The 22074-nt window shown below is 38.4% G+C and overlaps 1 protein-coding gene across 5 annotated transcripts in view; it reads right to left on the bottom strand.

Annotated features, from left to right (window-relative positions):
* LOC103998083 (phospholipase D zeta 1) overlaps nt 1-22074 on the bottom strand; it is a 37071-nt gene that overhangs the window by 11824 nt on the left and 3173 nt on the right. For 4 of the 5 annotated variants that reach the window (XM_009419474.3, XM_065125731.1, XM_065125733.1 and 1 more), the window contains exons 3-11: nt 21317-21438; nt 9262-9403; nt 8632-8802; nt 4196-4369; nt 2536-2778; nt 2325-2441; nt 531-670; nt 295-444; nt 33-189 (exon numbers count right to left, since the gene is read on the bottom strand). In XM_009419474.3, coding sequence (XP_009417749.2) covers nt 33-189; nt 295-444; nt 531-670; nt 2325-2441; nt 2536-2778; nt 4196-4369; nt 8632-8802; nt 9262-9403; nt 21317-21438 — 1416 coding nt within the window. The remainder of the gene's footprint in view (nt 1-32; nt 190-294; nt 445-530; nt 671-2324; nt 2442-2535; nt 2779-4195; nt 4370-8631; nt 8803-9261; nt 9404-21316; nt 21439-22074) is intronic. The other variant, XM_065125732.1, reaches the window with a different exon arrangement.

Raw genomic sequence — 22074 nt, 5'->3', positions numbered from 1 at the left:
TCAGAAATGCCACCTCTGAATAGAAAAGCAACCTTGGCATAATTCCAGCGTTGAACAAAGTGCCTTGCAACATCATGACAAGGTGGTCCCCATAAAGCACATTGAACATCATGCCAGGGCATGCGAGGATATTTTCCACGGTCCAATTCATCTTTCATAGTATCTTCCCAAGAATTTGGTTCAGATTCCCTATATAAAAAAACATGATATAAATGAGAGATTCACAAACAAAAGGTTAGATTACAGAACTATTATAAATTTGTTCTCAGCTATATGTTAAAATGAGACAGTTACCTCGGATTATAATAGTCCTTTCCAGGCCAAATAAGAGGAGGCATATCCCCAACTTTGTGTTCAAAGTTGTCGTAACGGCCAAAGCACAGATCAAGTCCTCCAATGAAGCTTATTTGGTTGTCAATGGTAACAATTTTCTCATGATGGGACCTAGTTTTCAACATAAATATTTTACGAACATATTATAATAAGATACCCTCAATCAAGCAGATAAAATGATAAAAAAAAATTCGTACCATAAATAAATGCCAGTTGAGAGATGATCTGGATAACGAAGAACCTTTATGTTTTCATGAATGTTCAGTAATATTCTCTTACTATATACACTGTTGATCTTCAAAGCAAGAGGGACTTCTTTGTAAAGAAGAATATAAATCTGCAAGTAGTCAACTTAACCTTCTAATTAAAATGATTAAAAATAATTTGAATAAAAAATGATATTATCATTATAGCAACCAACAAGTGCTAAATAAAAATTGAAAGATGCTCCTATATGAGTCTCAGCAGAATCCAGGAGTCACCTATGACGTAAGAAATCAATATTCGTACCAACTTTAATTGTGGGAAATAGAAGCAGAAAGGGGGAACTGAACCTACTTGAGATCCAAAAGACACCATAGGAAGACCATAACACCCAGGCAGAAAATGCCTTGCCATCCAGATGCAAGAACAAGTGCAAACTCAGAAAGAAATATGCATGCCTTTAGAAGTTTAAACTCAATCTAAAGCTTCTCATATTTTATAAATTGCAGCTACTTTCCATCACATCAGAGACAAACAACAGACTGGGTTGGCAAAGATGAAGAAGAGACTGTATTCATGGCAAAATGTCCAAATATTTTACTTATCTGAAATACGCAATGCACTAACTGTATCAAAAAAGTAAACCAGGAGATACATCATCATCATCATCATCATCATGAAAGGGTCCCACAAGACTGGAAAAATTTTAGAATCAAGGAATTCAAATTTCCTATGTACAAGATGAATCAGATGGTGGTATGCGAGTATATTACAATATTGACCAAGTACCAACAAGCATCTCCTTTATTTCTCTTTATTTATTTATTTTTAGTACCAACCAGTATGTACCAGTCTGGCTAGGTTCCTTATACTGCCAAGTAATGCTATCATAAACTTTGCTTGCAGTATTTCAAACATAGCTAGTTACGCAATTAATTTGGATCCTTTTCTAACCTTATCAGACACCTATCTTATGAAACTCCATTCTTCATCTTTGTATAGTTATTTTCATGTGTCTGACACCTACACTGTGAGCATTTAAGATCTCCTAGACGTCAGAAGATTGCCACAATTCAATTAGTAGGCATCTCCTGGTTCAGAGATTGCCTAATTCAATTACAAGGCATCTGAGCCAAGAGGTGTCACCAGATTTTCCATACCAAAACTTACACATCCATTGCATAGACACATCCCAGTTCTAGAATTTGAAACATACGAGTACAAATGAACCACACCAGTAAAAACTTGGACTTTTAGGATCAATCAATATGCTCAAATTTCGCTTACCCCTTTGATGTTAACTTTGTGTTAACCAAAACACTCTTGTTCTCAAATGAACATCCAAACTTATTAACAGCTTCAAAATTCCATGAATGCCATCATAGTTGGAAAAAAGAATTCTGATGAAGGCCAAAAATATGTCCACATAATGTAATTAGTCCGATAATAGCATAGAGAAATAAGAAGCAAATTTCTATAATGTTCCTATCAAATAATTCACTAGATGTGTATATATTGGATGATTTGCATGCAGCAGTCATTGAATCATGCAACACAAGTGAAAAAATATGAGATTAACTTTCTCAAATAATAAGGTTACTGGTTTACTACCTAATAATTTGGAGAAAAGCCAAATGAATCATCTTAGAAATTTCAGAGTAGTGGCCAAGAAATCATTCTAATCCAAAAAGGCAAAAACAATGAACGAATGCAAGTTGTGGCTTAAGGGACATGGTAGATACGAAAATGTTGAAGTGTTGAATGATGTGGCTTTGGGTAGATTGTACCTGAACACCTTGCTTTGCTTTTGCCTCTAGCATAGCATCAAGCCGCGAAGAGCCATGCAAACTAAAAGGACGTCGCAGATGCAATTCTGGGCACAACCACCAGTCAGTTATGTATATCTGCATCAGGCTTCCAATTATTTAAAGATTTTGTACTTGACTTCAAGAAATTGTCTAACTTTCACAGAAGCCATATCATGTAAACCAAACAAACCTCTGATTTTGCTTGTTCGATTGAAGAAGCAATTGCTTCAAATGCAGCTTGGCCATCAACAAACCACTGAACATAAGTCTCATCTTCAGTTAAGCCTCTGGGTGGTGCAAAAGAGCCAAAGCGGTGAGGATAACACCAACCTTCTGGAGGCCGCAACCCAGCATCATTTATTGCAGCAACCCATTCCTTGATCTTTGTATTATTTCTCATTCTCAATTTTGTTGTACGGCTCCCACCAAATACCTTTGTGATGTAATTCAATTAAACACAGACTTGAATCTTAACATGACCCGATAGGTGCCCACAACAAGGGCTAGGATAAAGTAGCAATGACTGAAAATAAGCAGCAATAAGTTTCCAAAAAAACAAAAATTGAATGTTTCCTGGCTTGTGGTAATTTGATATTCTAATTAAACTACTACTTGCAAGTACACAGCGAATGAGTTATTGAGAAAACATCACAGTTGTGTCCTATATTATATAAAGATTGGGTCCATCACCTTGTTGACTTGTTAACTTTATTATATTTAATTAACATCATCATTTTCTTTCTGAAGTAAATCACTACTGAGACACTGAGATAGGAAAAATAAAGAATGAATGGAGTCTTGGACAACAATGTTAAGGAATGAGCTTAGCAGTCGACCAAGAAATCAATCATGTGATTTTTACCAGTTCAATCTGATATGGGCTGTGCCACCTGATAAGCACACTGTACCGAACATACTGGACAGTGAATATCCTGGTACAGTTGGTAGTGGTGGTAAGCTTATTGTTTGGTACCTCTATATATTTTTTTAATTGCTGTATTGATAGCTATATTTCTTTTGTTTGTTATTGATTTCCTCATCCTTGTGCTCTTTCGCTTTATCTTTCTCATGCACTCTCTCTCCCTCTTTTCCTTGGCTGCCACCTATCCTCTTTCCTATTGCACCGTCACTGCCTCCTCGTACCTACTATGTTAGCACTGTCTTCACCCAGTACACCGTCATTTCCTCCATTTTATCCTCCTCTTTGCCTCAACTTCTCCTTCTTTCCACCCCCTCTGCTAGTCCTCCATCTCCTTCTCCACTGATCCTCCTCCTCCCTCTTCTCTCTCTTTTCCTGGTCAGGACAACATCGACCATTTGAATTGTTGATACATCAGCTGAATGCCGTCAGACATCAGCACCTGACCAAGATTTTAAACCATGCTTCCTTTGTCCTTGTGTGCATTCCATCTCATTCCTTTCAAGCTTCTAAATTTTTTGGTAGTGACTAAAAGGCTTAACTTCACTTTAATTTATTGATTAGTAAGTAATTGTAAGCAACCAAGAGAAATCATTTATCTGGGAACATTAAAAGGCTACATGAAAAATGAACAGAAATACATATATTAAGGAAAAAAGTAGAAGCTCTCAAAAGTGAAATAACAAAAGGAAGATGATCTCATAGAAATGAAATGTGACAAGCATTCATGTTATAACATCTTTGCCAAATTGTATTTCTACATGCAGTTTCAGTCTGACATTCAGCTAACTGGCATCATATAAATTCTTAAAGCTCTGAGTTGCACCATCTTTCAGCACTTTAGACAAGAAAATAATCATGGAAGTTAAATCTATTTTAACAAATGGAAGAAAAATCAAAATAATTTTGAGAAATATATGAAAAAACTTACTTGAAACCCAAAACACAAAGGATTACGCTCCTTTGTCTCTTTTGCTAGAAGAATTCGATCGTCATCATTTCCATTTGAATGTGGTAATACATCAAAAACAATGATATCTAGAATTTTTGTATCAAAAGGATTCTCCAGTAAAGCTAAGAAACCTGGTTTTAGTACAGCCCAAACCTACAAAAGATGTTTAATTTATCATCAGAAATTAATGCCAAGTTGGACAACCATATCAATAGTTATAGAAGCAGTCTAGCTGTTTGGATGCTACAAAAATAGGTTGGCTCCAGTCTCAGTCAATATCAGACTAATTAAGAATAGCTGCAAATTTGTCATGTCAGTATGAGATTGGAAGTAATAATGTGATAGAATATGAGAGAATGGAAGAAAATAAAAGAAGGGATGATATCATGATAAAATATACCAAAAATAAATCTTTACCACAGAAAATGATGCAAAATAAGTTGTTTATATTTTCATTAAGCTCTTTAAAAATGCATGTAGGAAAACATAACCAATCATAACAAAAAATCACTAAATGTAAGATTTAGAGCCACCTTTAGTAAAGGAAATTTCAGCTTTCAGATGAAATTGGTCAAAAATGACATCTTTGAAAGGCCACAGGAAGCTGAAATTCATCATTTAACTACTAGTGAACACAGGACTCCGCAAAATACAGGAAGGCAGACAATCCTATGATTACTGCCTTGGATCTTTTACTTCTGTATAAGGATAATCATTTACTGTGATCTGTACAGCACATTATGGGCAACTCATACCAGTGCAATAGAAGATTAATTGGTCTTCGACCAATTGTCCAGATTCAAGATCAATACCGGTCTCAGGATTCCTGCATTGTTTCACCAATTAGACTGATTTCTGGGAGAATTTTGGAGGTCTTGGTTTAGCACCCTTATCTTGAGCAGTTTTGGTCCAGCTTCTGTAAACTAGTCCATTGGTTTTACCTAAAGACCCATCACAAGCAGTGTTTCATGTCCTTTGTTCTAGGAGATAAATTTTCTATGCTTTTTTTCTTTTTTTCTTGGTTTTTATTCTCAGATATTTTTTTCGATTTTCCTTCCATCAATACCAAAGAAAAATGGCTAGCATAATGTCCGATCTAGCACAATCAAAATAGTCCAAGCAATGACACAATAGAATCTTGTTATTTCAGAATGTTATGTGCCACAATCCATCAGATACCTGGTGCAGTATGACTATTTTAGTCAGAAAAATACAATAGTTATTATAAAGTGATCAAATCCACTTAAAGATGACAAATTAAGTACCAGCCAGGTGATTTTATTTTTTTTAAACGTTTTCTTCCTAAGATAATATTATTATCATAGGCATTAAAGCCTCTTGCAATATATAACAAGTCTAAATGAGCATTAGTGTACTAATAAACATGGTGTGTATCAAAGTATATATTCCTTGAATTGCCAAGGCAGCATTAAAGCACATCAGCATCTAGGTTTTGAATATTGGTCTGATACCAATTTCAGTAATCTATCAGAATAGAACAAACCAGTATATCAAACAATAACCAACCTTTATCACCTGGTATCTTTAAATGAAATAATAAGAAATAATTCATAACTCTGTACACTTTAAAGTTTAAACCCACATTGATACAGCCTGCACAACATAAAACCTTCCATCTTTTTAGAACTTAATGTTAATTTTAGAGTAATATAGTTTATTAAGTCATATTTATTGACCATGCCCCTTCTCATTAATAAGAGGCCAATTAAAGATCACAACTGAAAATGCAGGAAGGCACCTTGGAAGGATAATAAGAATTTATATTAGCAGCTGCCATCATGACATAAATTCTTTGGGATTAATAGTGGTAGTGAAGGCAGCTTTAAGCAAAAATGGATTACCATAATTGGTCAAAAAATAGTAGCCAAGGCAACTTTAACCAAAAGAAGATTACCATAAATCTTAAGATGTGGTGGCAAGAATCTAAATTTCACCAGCACTCCCATTTTTACTAGTGGACCAGAACAGCTAGACAGACCACCAAGCCAACATGAGGAATGTCAATGTCACTATGTCTATGGAAATTTGAGTTATCTCCACCATGATTTCAAATCTCTATTTAGTACTGATACTGCTCTGAACAGGTATAAATGGGTCACGCTAGAGGAGGAGATGGATGAAGAGGAGAAGATGGAGTAGGAGGAGGAGGAGGAGGAGGAGATGGGGGAGGAGGTGAAGGACAAAGGAGGAACAAGAGATAAAGGTGGAGGAGGCTGGGGAGGTGGTAGTAGGGGTGTTCAAATCAAAGCGGAAAACCAAACCAAACTGGAACCAAACCTGAACCAAACCGGTTCACCAATGGTTCCATTTTGAAGGGTATAAACGGTTCTAGTTTGGGGTAACCTTCTTTGGTTCGGTTAATCAGTTTGCATCGAACCGAACTGATTTTAACTTAAGAAACATCAATCTGATTGAGTTTATTGTCCTAAATCCTTAACCAGTCAAATTGATCAATCAAACCGTTCCATATGCCTAATATTATAAATAACAAGGACTCAATTTCACAAATATTGTCATGTCATCCAATTGGACCAAGATTCTGGTTCGGTTCAATTGAATTGAACTGATTCATTTGAAATATTTTTTAAAAACTTATTTAAAATTATAAACCAATTAAACAAACCGGAATAACCAATTTTGAATCAGTTCAGTTAGGTAGATCCGAATCAGTTTCAGTTTGGACTATTGTATTTTAACCAAACGAACCGAAAAAATGGTTCAGTTCGGTTTGACCCTTAATGGTTCGGTTTGAACACCCGTACTTGGTAGGAAGTGTAGGCCATGGTGGTGATACAGAAGGAAGGAGGCAGTAGCTATGTATGGAGGAGTAGGAGAGAAAAAAAGAGAAAGAGAAAGAAAGAGAGAGACATATGGGAAGAAATAGCTGTGCAGTTTATCATTATTTTAAAAAGAAAGAAATAGAGATAATGAGCAATAGTCTTACCATTCACTACAGGTCTCTTACCAACTGGTTAGCCCTACAAAATGAGTGGTGCTAAGCTAAGCTTCTTCTATATAACATAAAGAATGAAAAGCGTCACACTCCCCATGTTCTTATTTTGATTCCTTCAGTGGAAAGAAGTCAACAAAGAAAGAGAAAAAATAAAGAGCTCTCTACCGAAGGTGGCTGAACATTGATCACCAAGAGGAATATCAGACTATACAGTCCATACCTGACTAATCTGGACAAAATTGCCTAGTTTGCATCTCGGTTGGCTGTCAGAACCATAAATACTATCTCATACTAATTGGTACTAGAACAAGAAGTAGTGTAAATCTTGATCTCCACCAACTTGTCCACTGCTTTGACCATTGCTCTTCTCCAACTCCTCTCCCATGAAAAGAACTCAAATCAATGACATGAGGCGTAATTTTTAAAGCCTTAAATTTGAAGATCATGAAATGCAGTCTAACTTTGAAATAGCATCAAATGATACCAACCTAGTTCAAGCATTGAACTAGCATTATTCAAGCATTGAACCTGCTACCTCACCGGGGTTCTGAGAACCCTAGTGGCACAAGATTTCTAAGGCATACTTGAGATTTTCAGGCATTATGCCCAAAATATAAAGAAACTCAGGTTCTTGAATATTTAATTGTAAGTTGCTCATATGTTCTCATTGGTTGTAGCTTCAGGCTGTGCACAGTCTGTTTATAATTCTTTCAAATCTCTGAAAGGTTTGGAAGAAATGGAAGTGCCGAGCATTGTCAAAACTCAAAAGTGTAAAGGTAGAGATGTGAGACTATAGAATACAACAGTCTGATCTTATAACATATGCTAAGCTAAGACTAGCTTAAAGGGCTCTTCCAAAACAATGTAACCATCAAATGCATTGTCATGAGAATAGAACAAGTCAGCTGGCTTGAGAAACTTCAGGCTTAATTCTGTCTAACATCTATATTGATCCATTACTATACAAATAGGCACAGTTAGACTACTAGTTTGAAACAATATCTAGCTTGTGAGAGATGCATAGTGTCTGTTCTTGTGTTGGAATCAAGATATACCATGATAAGATGAACGTCATAATCGTATCCCATGTAAATATGTTATATGCTAATTACAAAATTAGCTTTTTTTTAAAGTAGTCATCTAGAAGATAACATTGAAAAAACATGATGTAACAATCAAAGAAATTGCTATTGAAATACTGCAAATCCGATAGACTATTATTTGGAATAGATAATAGAATAACAAACATGGTTCGCCTTACCAGTCCGTACCAGTATACCAATCGATCATCGATATGGTATATACCGATGTACCGACACATGGTACGGTGGGGCATACCGATAGAACGATATGTATTGCCCATACTGGTCCCTTGTCGGACTGGTACATACCGCTCGTATTGAGCGGTATGCCATGGTACGACGAACCTATTAACAAATACCTTTTTCCAGCTACCATTGCAACAGCTAAACCAGTGGCATGCACAACAGCTTTTACCATCATCTAATTCTTGAACTTTTGGCAAATGCCTTGCTTTAACATAACCTTCTTTTAGCTTTGGTCCGTATTCTTGCAAAAACGAGTACCTCGAGACCTCCAAAAATTTGCAAACCTGCATATTATGCCAACAAATTCCGTATTGATAATGTAAACAGTTTTATACCAACTAGACAAAATAAGCTTTGTTCTGAGGTTATTTTATGACAAAGTGAAATTAGTATAGATGTCTATGAAGGACGTTTGGCACTATTAAACAAGGTAGAAGGTTCTCATATTTTACATTCTTCTTAGTTCTTACCATTATAGTATGATCCAAATCATGGAGCAAGTTATCATATTATCAATTATTAGAACACATCAGATAAAAAACTTGTCTCGATCAGTCAAATAGTATAAATAAGAAAGATGAAACAGAGCTAGCTATAGAAGTCCACTAAATAAACATCATGATTGATCATTTTTAAGATTATCTTCACCTTCAAGAAAAGCTTGGACAAGCAACAGTTCAATTTCAAAACATGACTCAGAATTTATTCTTAAAAGTGACTGATACAACCAATAGAGTCAATACCTCTTGAGAGTTCACAATATCCAAGTTGCTAAAGAAGTGATCCAAGTACCCTTGCATAGCCAATTTAGCCTTGTCAGAAATCAATTGCTGCCCTCCAAGTGATGGGCGAATGATTGGCAATGCAGCACTAGAAGGAATGTTTCTGCTCAAAGAGTGAACATCACTAAGTGTAAAAAATTATAAAAAAGAATTTTCTTGACCCTAAATTTATCCATGATTAGGTAGTGTTTAATCTAACTTAGGTGCATTACTAAAATACATAATGCAAGATGAATTATAGTGAATGCTAAGATCATGGAATTGATGGATGGTAGGTTTTACTTGCTAATAGAAAATTATGTTTAACGGAGAGAAATGAATAGCGGATTTAAATGAAACTCAGTGCAAATTACTGAAAACATAACCACAATTCCATGGAAAGCTAATATACCCTATCCCCCCAACCACCCCCAGAACCATATGTGCCAAGTTTGCGAACCAGTGAGTAATGAACAAAGTCATGGCATCTAAGACCGCTCATCTAAGATTAAAGCTGCAAATTTTACTTGAGGTTGCGCTGCAGCTTCATTCATGATCAAGTTTGTATACAAAATTGACCCTTCAGACATCCAACTATTAACCATAAATGGCTGTCTTCCATCACCTAATATATAATAACCAAACAGTTCTCAAGTTTCATCTCATTTTGTAATTTATTTTCCTGAACTAGATGCAGTCAATAAGAAGCTTGGCATTCAAGATAAATCTGTTTTCTAGACTCATAATTTGAGTCAATTGTACTCGTATGGATGAACATTGGGTGAAGATGGAACATATATACAAAGTTTGCCACCTTGTTCCAACTATTTAAGATCTTACATCCTAGAGCTCCCTCATTCTTAAGTCTGCATACCTGCTTCCATGCAACAAGGGCCATTCTTTTTCTTTGTATCAAACCCATTCCATAAAAAGAATCAACTAGTCCAGTAGGGTAGAATAGAAAAAAGACCGCAAATTAATAAGCTGAAAGCATTCTGTGTGCAGAATAAACCTTGTTGTCCAACTTTCTATCCTCCAGCAATCTTATTAATAAGAATTCTACAATTTTCAGTACACAAGTATATTGAGAGAAGAGGCAGTCCATGATATGTGATTTCCAATTTTCCTTTAAGCTAAACTGTGAGAGACTTCTAATTTTTTGTCTATCACTGAGGAAAACTTCACTTTTATCCTTATTAGCTGACAAACTAGAAAATTGAAAAAGACACCAAGAGCTTGCTGCAGGACTTGTGCATAATTTATTTCACAGTTGCAGAATGTATAATTTGGGGCATCTTTCATTCAGGATGATATCTGAAGTTCTCTGCAGTGCAATGCTTTTCAAAAATTTTTGGAAGGTTCTCCGCAGCAATGACAAAGAGGTACAATGTCACACACCACCTGACACCCCTCTTAAAGAAAAACACTATGAAGCATTGATACAAGTACAGGATAGTAATATGACAATGATTATGGGTACAAAGATATCACAAAGTGGAAAAAAAGAAGAAAGAAAATCTAATACAGCATGCATATGATGATGAAAATAATTTAAATATACCATATTATATGTGAAAAAAGATTGATATTTATCTATAGTGACAGAATCTGTAGCTACATATCCTGGTAAATATAATGACTTCAAATACATTTCTATTTTGTTCATCGTGAAAGAGATTCTTTACTACAATCTAGTACTTGAAGCATATATAAATGATAATAAAAATCACAATTTTCTGTACCACGTGAAACAGTATAGTACGGGCAGTGTGTACCAGCCCAGGTGTGGACCGATATGCGGACCACCCTCATTTCGAGCGGTCCGGTTAAAATAACAAAAAAATAAAAAAACTGGGCCCTTGTCCAACTCAACATCAAAAAAGAAAAAAAAAAGCAAATTAGGTCATGCGAATGCAAGCCCTCTTTTCATGTAAAATGTCTTTGCCCTCATCGCTGCCTCTTCGCCGCTACCACTGCGATGTTGCCGCTTCCGCTTCGATATAGTCGCTGCTTCCCAAGTACGCTATCGCTGCTTCTTCTCCTCCTCTACTTTCTTCTTCTACCTCCTTCCTCCTTTGTTCCTACACCACCTCTTCCTCTTCATCCTCTTTTCCTTTCTCGTTGAAACACCGGTACGCACTGGCATATCACGTGTCGGTACATTGGTACAAAGCAGTACGTACCAATTCGACAAATTACCAAAACGAGTTCGGTACCAGAAAAGACAATCCTTGATAAAAAGCTAAAAACTATAAAAATTAAAGTAATATTTTTATTTTAATTTACTAATCATTATTTGATACTGTTAGGATCAGGGGTCGGCACTAAGAGGGGTGGTGAATTAGTGCAGCTGTAAGATAACGACGGTTTAAAAACTTTCGTATGATAAAACCGTTTCCGACGTAAAACCGTTTTCGGAAACTTAACTTGAAAGCGAGTTTGTAAAAATAATGAAGGCAGTAAGCACTTAAAGAGATTTGCAGTAAAAATAAATTGCACAAATGTAAATGCAAACCAGATTTTAGAGTGGTTTGGTCAACGTGACCTACATCCACTTTCGGCTTCCTCCTCCGACAAGATCACCGGCATCCACTAGAGGTCTTCCTTCAATAGGCGAAGGCCAATCACCTTTTATAACTCAATTATCCTTTTACCGGGTTTAGAAGATAACCCTTACACCCCCACTCACTCCTCTCTTAAATTATTCTAACACTTTAGATCTTTGAGAGGAGCTCACACAAGATTGCAACAACGTTTCTATACTTTTTTTCTCTTAATACTTGTGTGTTTTAACCAAGAATGAGAGGGGTATTTATATGCTTCAAGTTGATTCAAACTTAGAGCCTAAAACTTTCCCATCATGGGTTCCCCAAGCACGGGCGGTACCACCGCCCAGTGTCAGTCTGGCTAACACTGCCCTGGGCGGTACCACCGCCTGGGGTGCAGTGCTGGGTGGTACCACCGCCCAGACTAGCGGTACCACCGCCTGACACAGTCTCGAAGATTGTACCACGACGGTGAGACTTTTTGGAGCACCGTTTGGGCCTCTTATTGGGCCTAACACAGTTCTTACATGGGCCTAGTTGGCCCCTAATTGGGTTGGCCCAAATCCAAGCCCAATTATGTGCTAACTACGAAATCCTAAGGCATTTGCTAAGCAAAACAAGTCCCTATGTCTATTCTTCCGGCAACCTTCCGACGATCTCTCGGTAATGTTCCGGCGGACTCCCAGCAAGCTCCCGGACTTCACGACGATCTTCTTGGAGAGTTCCGACGAGCTTCTCTGGCAAGCTCCGAGACTTCTCGATTGGTTCCTCCAAAACTTCCGACGAATTCTCGAACTCCCAATGTAGTCGAGTCCTTGACTCCGAGACTTCATTTTGCTTCATGTCTTGTTATCGTAGTTAATCCTGTACATGTAAAAATACACTTTGATCTAGACAATTAATACTAAGCATTAATCAAGTTGTCTGGCATGTCATTGGTCCCTTGACGCTTTGTCCGATTCTTCGGCACATCGTTCTCTCTTGCGGCCTATTGCCCAATCGGCCAGTTGACTCCGCAACTCCGATATCCTTGGCGCAATGTCCGCTCTTCTTGGCCCGATGCCCGAATCTACGGTCCGAAGCCTTCTGTCGATACGTCAACCGATCCACCGGCCCGATGTCCAATCTTTTGACATGTTCCTCCGGCACAACATGATATTTCCTGTTTTAATTGTCTCATCCTGATCGAAGCATCTTGCGTCACTCAAAACGCAGATTAAAACATAAACACTTATCGATTGGTTTCATCATCAAAATCCGAGATTCAACAGATACATGATATTAAAAACATAAACAATATATACCTAATCATATATTCATCAATCTAAAGCTAAAAAGATCAACATTCAAGAAAAGTTCTCCCACAAAGTATCCATCAAGTAAGTATCTAAAAGTATTTTTTAATAACTATAAAAAAATAAGATAGCTCAAGGAAGTTTTGACAAAAGATTTATCCTAGAAATATTATCAAATACAATGTATAGATTTGATACAAATATGACAATTGCCAAGCAATCCAAAGTATATGTGTTTCATAATTGGTCAATGTCATCTAGTGGTATCAAATATAGTTGGTTGACGTTCATCTTAATTTACACAAAGTTTGCGACATGCTCTCATACAGGCATTGGAGAAATTAGTGTATGTCCAGTACAACATGTGTCTAAGTTTGTGATGTGCTGAAATAGATAAGTAGAGGATCTTAATATCAATTCGTTCAACTTCTAGTCATACAATGATGATTCAAACTGATGCTCGATTGTGTCCACACAACAAAGAACCTAGGTGATCGTCTACTGGATAAGGCAGAAAACCCCATGTCCATGTCATTTTACTACCAAGACAATACGAGAAAAGGAACAACATGCTTCACTAGCAGAGCAGTGCCTAATGCCACGACATGACCACACTTTGAGTAGTTAAACTACTAGGGACTATGGCAGATCACAAAAGAGTGAGAATATGGCCATTGTGATAAGGGAAAGGGACAAGCTTCACAATTGATAGATCCTTTGGAAACAAATTCAATCTAGTGATGAATTATGAAACATGTTTTCCCTCACAGTCCATGCTTTATTAGGTTTGTGGAGATAGGGGTGACATGAATAGTTATGCATCAACCAATGATGGTAAGATAATGGTGACTAATCAATTTTTCCCACTATTCATAATCAGATGAGTGGGATATGAACTAATGAGCAATATTTTACAGTTTTACTTATGCCTCTTCAAATACAGATCACAAAACATTTATGACCATAAAGGTAAGACAAGGCAAAGCAATGGTGACTTATGAGCAGATTTGATAGAGCTTACACAATGCCATGATTGATAGGAGTATGTTATTCAAAGTCATCTTATTAAGATAGATCTCATGGCCAACAGATCTGGGTGACATGACAGTCATTTTTTTCTGATTCGAATACATCTTATGGCACACAACAGTTGTGATTCGAATACATCTTATGGCACACAACTGTTGCATATATAGCCAAAAAGCTATATATGCAACAGTTGTACTTGCCTTAGGTGCCTCTTACCACATGGGTTGTTTATGATGATGAGGCAATGAATACCAAGGTAGGCAATACCGAATGATACCGCCCGATATGGGCGGTACGTACCGGTCCGATGGCATACCGGTGCGCAGACCGCCTACTACTGGGCGGAACAGAAAAATAATAATATATATATATATATATATATATATATACATTTATATTTATATTTATATTTAAATATTTTAGAAAAAGGCGACGTTCGGCGACGTCGCCTTTTTCGACGACGTTCGGCGATGTCGCCGAGGCGACGCAACATCGCCGAGGCGCCTCTTTCGGATTATATATTTTTTTTTTATTTTTTTTATTTTTTTATTTATATTTATATTTTATTTATTTATATTTATATATTTAAATAAACGAGGCGATACGATGTCGCCTTTTAAATAATATATATATATATAATCTTTTTTATATATATTAATTTATATATATATATAAACGAGATGACGTCGCCAAAGCGACGTCGCCCCGGGGAGAAGAGAGAGGCGACGTCGCCGAGTTATATATATATATATATAATATATATATATATGTAATATAATATATATATATATATATATATATACCGAGCGGTATACAGCTCGGTATACCGTTTCGTAACGTACCGAGCGAACGTCGAAACGTCGGTACGGTATTGCGAACCATGATGAATACTACCACATTATTACATCAAAGATACACTGTTTATTAGTATCAGAGAGCAGTCCCCTACATGAGTCCTAGACGCACCACTTCGATCTATAGTTAAATCAGATCGAGCACCCTAATCCACCATTGTGGACTTATGTTATTCATCTTGGCGGTAGAAACATGTACATATTTTAGTTTTACATCTAATTTATTATGCTCATATATTAGATTTTTCACACCTAATCCAATGTTTGCACTCTTTTCTTTATAGGTAAAAGAGACACTTTGATTGACTTTGAAGCAAGCAAGGTGTCTAAGCGTTCAAGTTGTCGAAGGTTTAATAATAGAACAAGGAAAAAATACAACAAATTTCGAGTCCGATGGGAACTTAGAGATAAGATACTTATAACTCATTTCTTTACATACTGTCACGGATAAACTTCTAAACAGGATGTTTGATGTAATGCTTATGTATGTCCGTGTCTTTTGGTATGTTCATGCTTTGCACAGCATGTAGAGAGACAGTCAAAGGCTAAACAACCCCATTTTAGTTGGGTTTGGTGGTCGTTTTAAGCTTGTAAATAAAGGTTGTGTCATGTGAAGACTTGTGAGAGATATTCGATCTGTAGTGGACCATTTTGACCTTTTGTTGTGCAATCGTTCAGAGCTTGCAAAGTCTGTTTGTAATTTGTATTGGCTATGGAGTGTTTTCTGAAATGTTTACTTGTGGATTCCGAGTAAGGCGCTTTCTCTAACCCGTTTTCTCTTTTGTAGGTCCTAAAGGACCATGGGAGGTTTCGGGGAGGCTGACCTTTACGGACGGACACGCAAGGGTATCGCACGACTTAGGTAAAACCAACTAAGTCCGTGACAGATGGTCTCAGAGCGAGACAAGCACTCATAAAAACACTTGGCATGCAAATGTAAGGTACCTAGCGGGGCTGCGTTGAGGGTAGCCAGCACGCATGACCGTTTGGCGGAAAACGAGCATGGAGATGTAGGGAAAAGGAGTCGCTCAGAGGAGCGGGCATGTGAGATTGACATTCAGAGGAATGGCCAACCCTTCGCGCAAGAGGCACCACGAGGGCAAGTAAGCTAGGAAGAATACATAGCGCACAAAGGTTGGGATGGCTGAGTTTGAGCTACGGCTCAACGTTGGCAACCATACTTGATGATGCTCAAGGCAAGTGAGGTGCTTAGTAAAGGATGAGACCATGCAAGGTGGAATAGGTTGTTCAGCGACCAAAAGAGTTGTGCAAAGCTCACAGAGGTGAGGGAAATTCCTAACTCGAAGAATTCGGTACTCATACAAGGGCTTGTATGCGAACGATGAAATGTTCATGGCCATTCCAAGGCGGTCGAAGCTCAACGTCATAGAGCATTGAAACTTTCTCTTCAGCATGAGAAGGATACGTCCGTAGGAGGCTAAAGTCTGTAGCGAATTCAGCATGTTGCTAGGCCTTGAGGGGTGCAGCGGGGACTGTATTGACGTGAAGTCACAATCTAGCAAGTGTGTTTATGGGAGGCAGAACATGTACTGTTTGTTCAGCAAGGCGGAGTAGTCCAAGAGGATAGTGGTCTCCGAAATATTCAAAGAAAAGGAAGCGAAAAGAGAAGTTGCTCCAACGGGATAGATATTCAGGAGGGATAAGTCTTAGCTCTTCAGAGGGAGAACCAAGTGCAATGGACCGCACATGTTGAGGAGTACCTCAAAAAAAAAAAAAAAAATTCACAAAGCTCAACAAACCGAGCGAGTGACGAGGAGTCGTCGCATGATCTCGCTTAAGATAATGCATTGGGGGGATATATTACGAGATCAAGTGGGTGAGCGATCCAAGGCAACCCAAATGAAGGCACACTTGGAGTCGATATGGAGATCGAACTCAATGGAGGGCTGACCCGTGGAATGGTGAGCGCAAGGGCCACCATCAACTCAATGCAAAACGAGGAGCAGAGCAACTTGGGTGTAACTTGGCGAAATACCCAAGCCGCATGAAGGGAGCCAACATAGAAGATGGAATATGGAGCGAAGGCACAGAGCTTTCCTTGGACAGAGGTCAAGGACATGAACTCTTGCAGAGGCAAGAGCGGGATCATGTCGTTCCATGGGTCCCTCATTCTGATGAAGCGGGCTCATCCTGCATTGTGCCAAAGACGAATGGAGCTTCGAGGCACTTGCACCTTACCTCAAAGAAGCATTTGATGGAGGAATTAAGACGACTCAACTTGCGGAGGCGAAGTTGGGTTCAAAAGGCCTTGGCACGGGACAAAAAGGACACGAAGGTGGATACTCTTAAAGAATATGTCATAGTACTGTCATTCAAGTTGTCATGAAGGAAGCGGTGTGCGGTGGAGATTGTGCTGGTAGGGTAGAGGCCCAGGATCCAGATAATGGTACACCAATTTTAACGAAGTCGGTAGACTTCGGAAGCTACTAGGCGATGGACTGTCCTAGAGCTGTGTTTCGTCTAGGTGTGACTCGAGAGCGGGTGGACGAAGGTCGATTGCCAAAGGAGCGAACACAATCGAAAGTGGAAGAGACCCTGCGATGTGTTGGCAAAGGCCACACATTGAGGGATCCCAATCCGAGTTCATCCCACAAGGATCAGAATGCAATGGAGATGTCACCAGGAGGCGACATGGTGCAGCGGATCGTGGTGGAACAGTTCGTGGCAATGCGATATACACGAATATAGTCCTGTAAGGGACTATATCATACGGAGGTATGATCGGGAGCTACTGGGAGCTCCACTTCAATGAACAACACGATGGCAAGAAGGGCTATAGATTTAAGGAGTGAATGTCATGGTACTGTAGAGGCGGGTCTTCCACGCGTACATCGAATTTAGCATCAGATGAAAGCCTTGGTCATCAGCATATGGGGGTTGTGTACCACCGAGGGAAAAGTTCGAATGCAAGTACCAGTGAGTCCCATGGGAGGGACTCAATCATGCAGAGGTATGATCAAAGCAACTGGAGAGTTGGACTACTCCAGAGCCTATATTTCGCTTAAGGGAGCCCGGGAAGTCAGAGGACAAGGTCGAGTAAGCGAACGTTGATACCAAGGAAGCGAAGAAGAATAAAATCGGTACAAACCCTATAACATAATGGCAGAGGCCATGCATAAAAGTTGCAATATGTCTTTCTATCGACCAAGGGGAACTGCTTGGAGAACACAGAAGTGTTGAAGCAGGGGGTCGAAAGGGGCGAGGAAGCGACGACGAGTCCAGAGGGACTTAGCTACCCAAAACAAAGCATCGGTTAGAATGGAGGTAGACTCGAAGGAGTGCCACAGAGGCAGATCTACCGATTGTGAAGAAAAGGGATACAGATGCAAGGTGACATATAGTATGGTCATGGGCATGACAGCACCATGGTACCGTAGAGGCGGGACTTCCGTGAAGTCATCGATCCCTTGCTCTCATGGAGGGAGAGCGCTTGGTCGTAAAATAGGCCGAGGAGGTGGAGCATGCAAAGGCAAACTCCAAGTACTATGACAAGATTGAAGGGTAGAGGTCAAGGAACTTCGTAAGACCGGTGTCAACGAGCTTCTCATTAAGATAGCCGAAAGTGAAGGATTTTGGGTCATGCAAGAGTGCACGACCAAGGAACGAAGCAGGCAGTACGCGATGTTGTACCTTTGCTACTCAGTGGAGTAGGCGGCAGGGTTGATGGACAAGACGATACAATCCTAGAGGTGACCAAAATTATTAGAGACTTACTCTAAGTTGGGGTGAAAATTTCCTTCATTCCATAAGTTCGATGGTATTGAGAAGGTGAATCACAGTAGCTAACTCAACGAAAGGAGTGCAAATACTTCAAGTGCTTCAGAAGTGTGAGTAAAGAGCAGGCGAAGACCAGTAACCAGCTCGATACATGGAGTACAACCCTCGAAGAGGCGGGTGAAGTCAAGTAACATTTGTCTTCTCAACTCTTAAGAGAATGGACGAAACCGAGTACCCCAATTCTCTTATCTATCCAGTAGAGGAGCTCTACATAGGTTCAAAGACCCTTCGAAGATAATGGAAGATAATAGTTATCAAATTCTCACCAATGGTGATCAGCGCCACTGAGAGCAGATTATCCGCTTCATTTCCCAACAGAATGTCAATCGAAAGCGGAAGTGATGAGAATCTACTTAGAAGTGACAATTAAGTGAAAGAATAGTCAATGGGCAAATTTTGTGGAGGAATGACCCAAAACTTCAAAAAGTTTACGAGGTGATGCTCGTTAAAGCTCCAACAAGGATCCACCCAGTTTAAGCAGCACGAGGCATTTGAGAGACTGGCGCATAGTAAGGATGGTCTTTTCCTTCATCTGAAGGATCCACAGGAACCAACAGGGATCAACACAACTCAGCCAACCCTACACTAGAGTCAGAGTCTTTGACGAGTTGAAGCAACATGGCGATTCAAAAGTTCGACTACTCAACAACAGTAGTAGAGAGCAGCTGAGAGCCAAGAGGCGCATTGCAGCTGGAGCAGAAGATTGAAGATTCAGCAAAGGCGAGGAGTTGCAGTGTCGTCAAAGGCTTCGACGAGGACGTCGAAGGAATGAGTGGGGGAGAATGTCACTGACAAACTTCTAAACATGATGTTTGATGTAATGCTTATGTATGTCTGTGTTTTTTGGTATGTTCATACTTTGCAGAGCATGTAAAGGGACGGTCGAAGGCTTAACAGTCTCATTTTAGTTGGGTTTGGTGGTCGTTTTAGGCTTGTAAATAAAAATTGTGTCATGTGGACACTTGTGAGAGATATTCGATCTGTAGTGGACCATTTTGACCCTTTGTTGTGCAACCGTTAAGAGCTTGTAAAGTCTGTTTGTAATTTACATTGGCTCTGAAGTGTTTTCTGAAATGTTTGCTTGTGGATCCCGAGTGAGGTGCTTTCTCTAACCCGTTTTCTCTTTTATAGGTCCTAAGGGACCATGGGAGGTTTCGGGGAGGCTGACCTTTACGGACAGACACGCAAGGGTGTCGCACGACTTAGGCAAAATCAGTTAAGTCAGTGACAATACGGCTTCTGATCCTTATTCCATATATCTTTTGGTTTTGTATTATATTATTTTATATTAGGTTCACTTTATTATTATCTAATTTGATTATATATGCCAATAAAAGAGATGAAAGAACCCTAAATTAGTTTTTTTATTTTCGACTGATTTATCAGTCAGTTTTCTGGAATTTGGTATGTACCTATGCATTGAGTGTTGGTATGTTAGTACGGCTCAGTACAAGCAGTACGGCTCAGATTTGTACTGGTCCAAGCCTAGATCTATGTAGGAATGGTACCCAGTATTGAATTATTTAGATTGGACGGTTTCATTTCCAATGATATTCCAACTCTATTGGAAGAAAAGTGACAAATGATTCCATTTGGGCTACAAGCCCTGTTACACTTTATTTCAAATAATGCCTCTTCCATTTCCTATGCAGTAATCTTACCATCTTAAGATACTCTAAACTCTTCAACTAAAACAACAAAATCTCGTTCAGAGAAAGCAGTACCAAGAAGATAGTACAAAATTTGGTACACTAAATATCCTTCCCCTCATCACATGTAGAAGATATTATGGGGAGCTCTTTTAGTCTTCAGATGTCTGTGGAAGAAACTTAGTTTTCAATCACCAAGCTGTAACCTGTGAATCTTTCGATTTTGTTTGTAAAAACATTCCTCAGCTAGAGAATGCTCAGAATAAACATGAAAACAATCTCTCGCATGCTTAATAAGTTCATCATTAGCACTTCTGGTGCTTAAATCGTTTCTGTAATTCCTCCAGTTGCTTTCCTTTTCTAGCATTTTTATACTAATATCACAAAATTTATTACAATTTGGGCTCTTGAATTCACTTTTAAGGGGCTTCATTTTCTTAACTACTTGAACCATTTTGATACATATTTATTGCAGCTCCAAGTTCTCCAAAAATTTCCAAAAGGCATCATCCCCAGTCCAAAAGTTTTCTTTACACTAGTCAAACTAAGAGAAGTTGAATCTCTTATTGTCTAATAAAGTTTTCTTATGTCTCACGTTCCTCTTATTACACCAGTTAACTAATTCAACCAGCAGATGCCATATCATAGCATGGAAAAGCAATATTTCAAATGGAACCTGAGCATGTACGTTGTATTATGGGAGTATATAAATCTGGATGACATAAGCACTGTTTGGATGGTTGCCAGAACAAGACATTCAATCCCAGGGGCAGGTTCTGAATATAAAACAACTAATTTGGTTCCTCATGCTTATGTGTTGTTTGTGACTATATAACATTTGTGAAAGTGCAGAAGTTGTCAGTTACCTGCTTTTAACTGAACTGTTATCCTCATGTGGTAAAGGAACAGACACATCATCAGCTTCATCATCATCTTGAACAGTAGGTATATTCTCCCCTAGTCCAAGATTGTGAAGCCATTCTTTGACCTTCAATGGATAGAATAAAAGAAAAGGCATAATAATTACACCCAAGCGGGATTAAAGGCTTAAGTATTGTGTGTAAAATTCTTAATTTTATAAAAAAAATCTTAATTTTATAGTAAAAAGAAACATGCAAATCGAAATTGGAACTGTGCAAATAAGTCACATTAGAAGGAGTTGACAGCAGTTTACTGCCTCTAAATCTGGATACTGAGTTATATATATGGAAGCACAATAGAGGATGCAGACATGCAAAGAAAATCCTTTTCAGGGACATTCCATAGTTTGTAATAATGAGAGTGAATCTTGGCAGCACACTAATGTTGCTCCCTTTTGACCAATATGACAAGCATTCAAGTAATAGAAACTAGAAACTACTCTGCTTGGGCTGCATAAATCGACTCTCCTTAGACCCACATTACTAGGATTTTCTAGAAAAATGGAAGTTGATGTCAAAAGCATAAGTGATACTGTGATAATAAGAAAAACTTGTTCTGAGCAGAGATACCTAGGGACAAATAAAATAATATTGGAAAGATTTGTTAAAGGATGATAGTCTTCTGTAAAAATGTATGGTAAGTTACTGACTTGAAATATTGTGCAAAGTTGCAAACTGCGAACTACTTTAACAATCCCCTACTA

The sequence above is a fragment of the Musa acuminata genome, chromosome BXJ2-9 (assembly GCF_036884655.1).
Source record: "Musa acuminata AAA Group cultivar baxijiao chromosome BXJ2-9, Cavendish_Baxijiao_AAA, whole genome shotgun sequence".
Taxonomy (NCBI): Eukaryota; Viridiplantae; Streptophyta; class Magnoliopsida; order Zingiberales; family Musaceae; genus Musa; species Musa acuminata.
The sequence above is the reverse complement of the archived record's forward strand: the minus strand, read 5'-3'. Positions and strand labels throughout refer to the sequence as shown.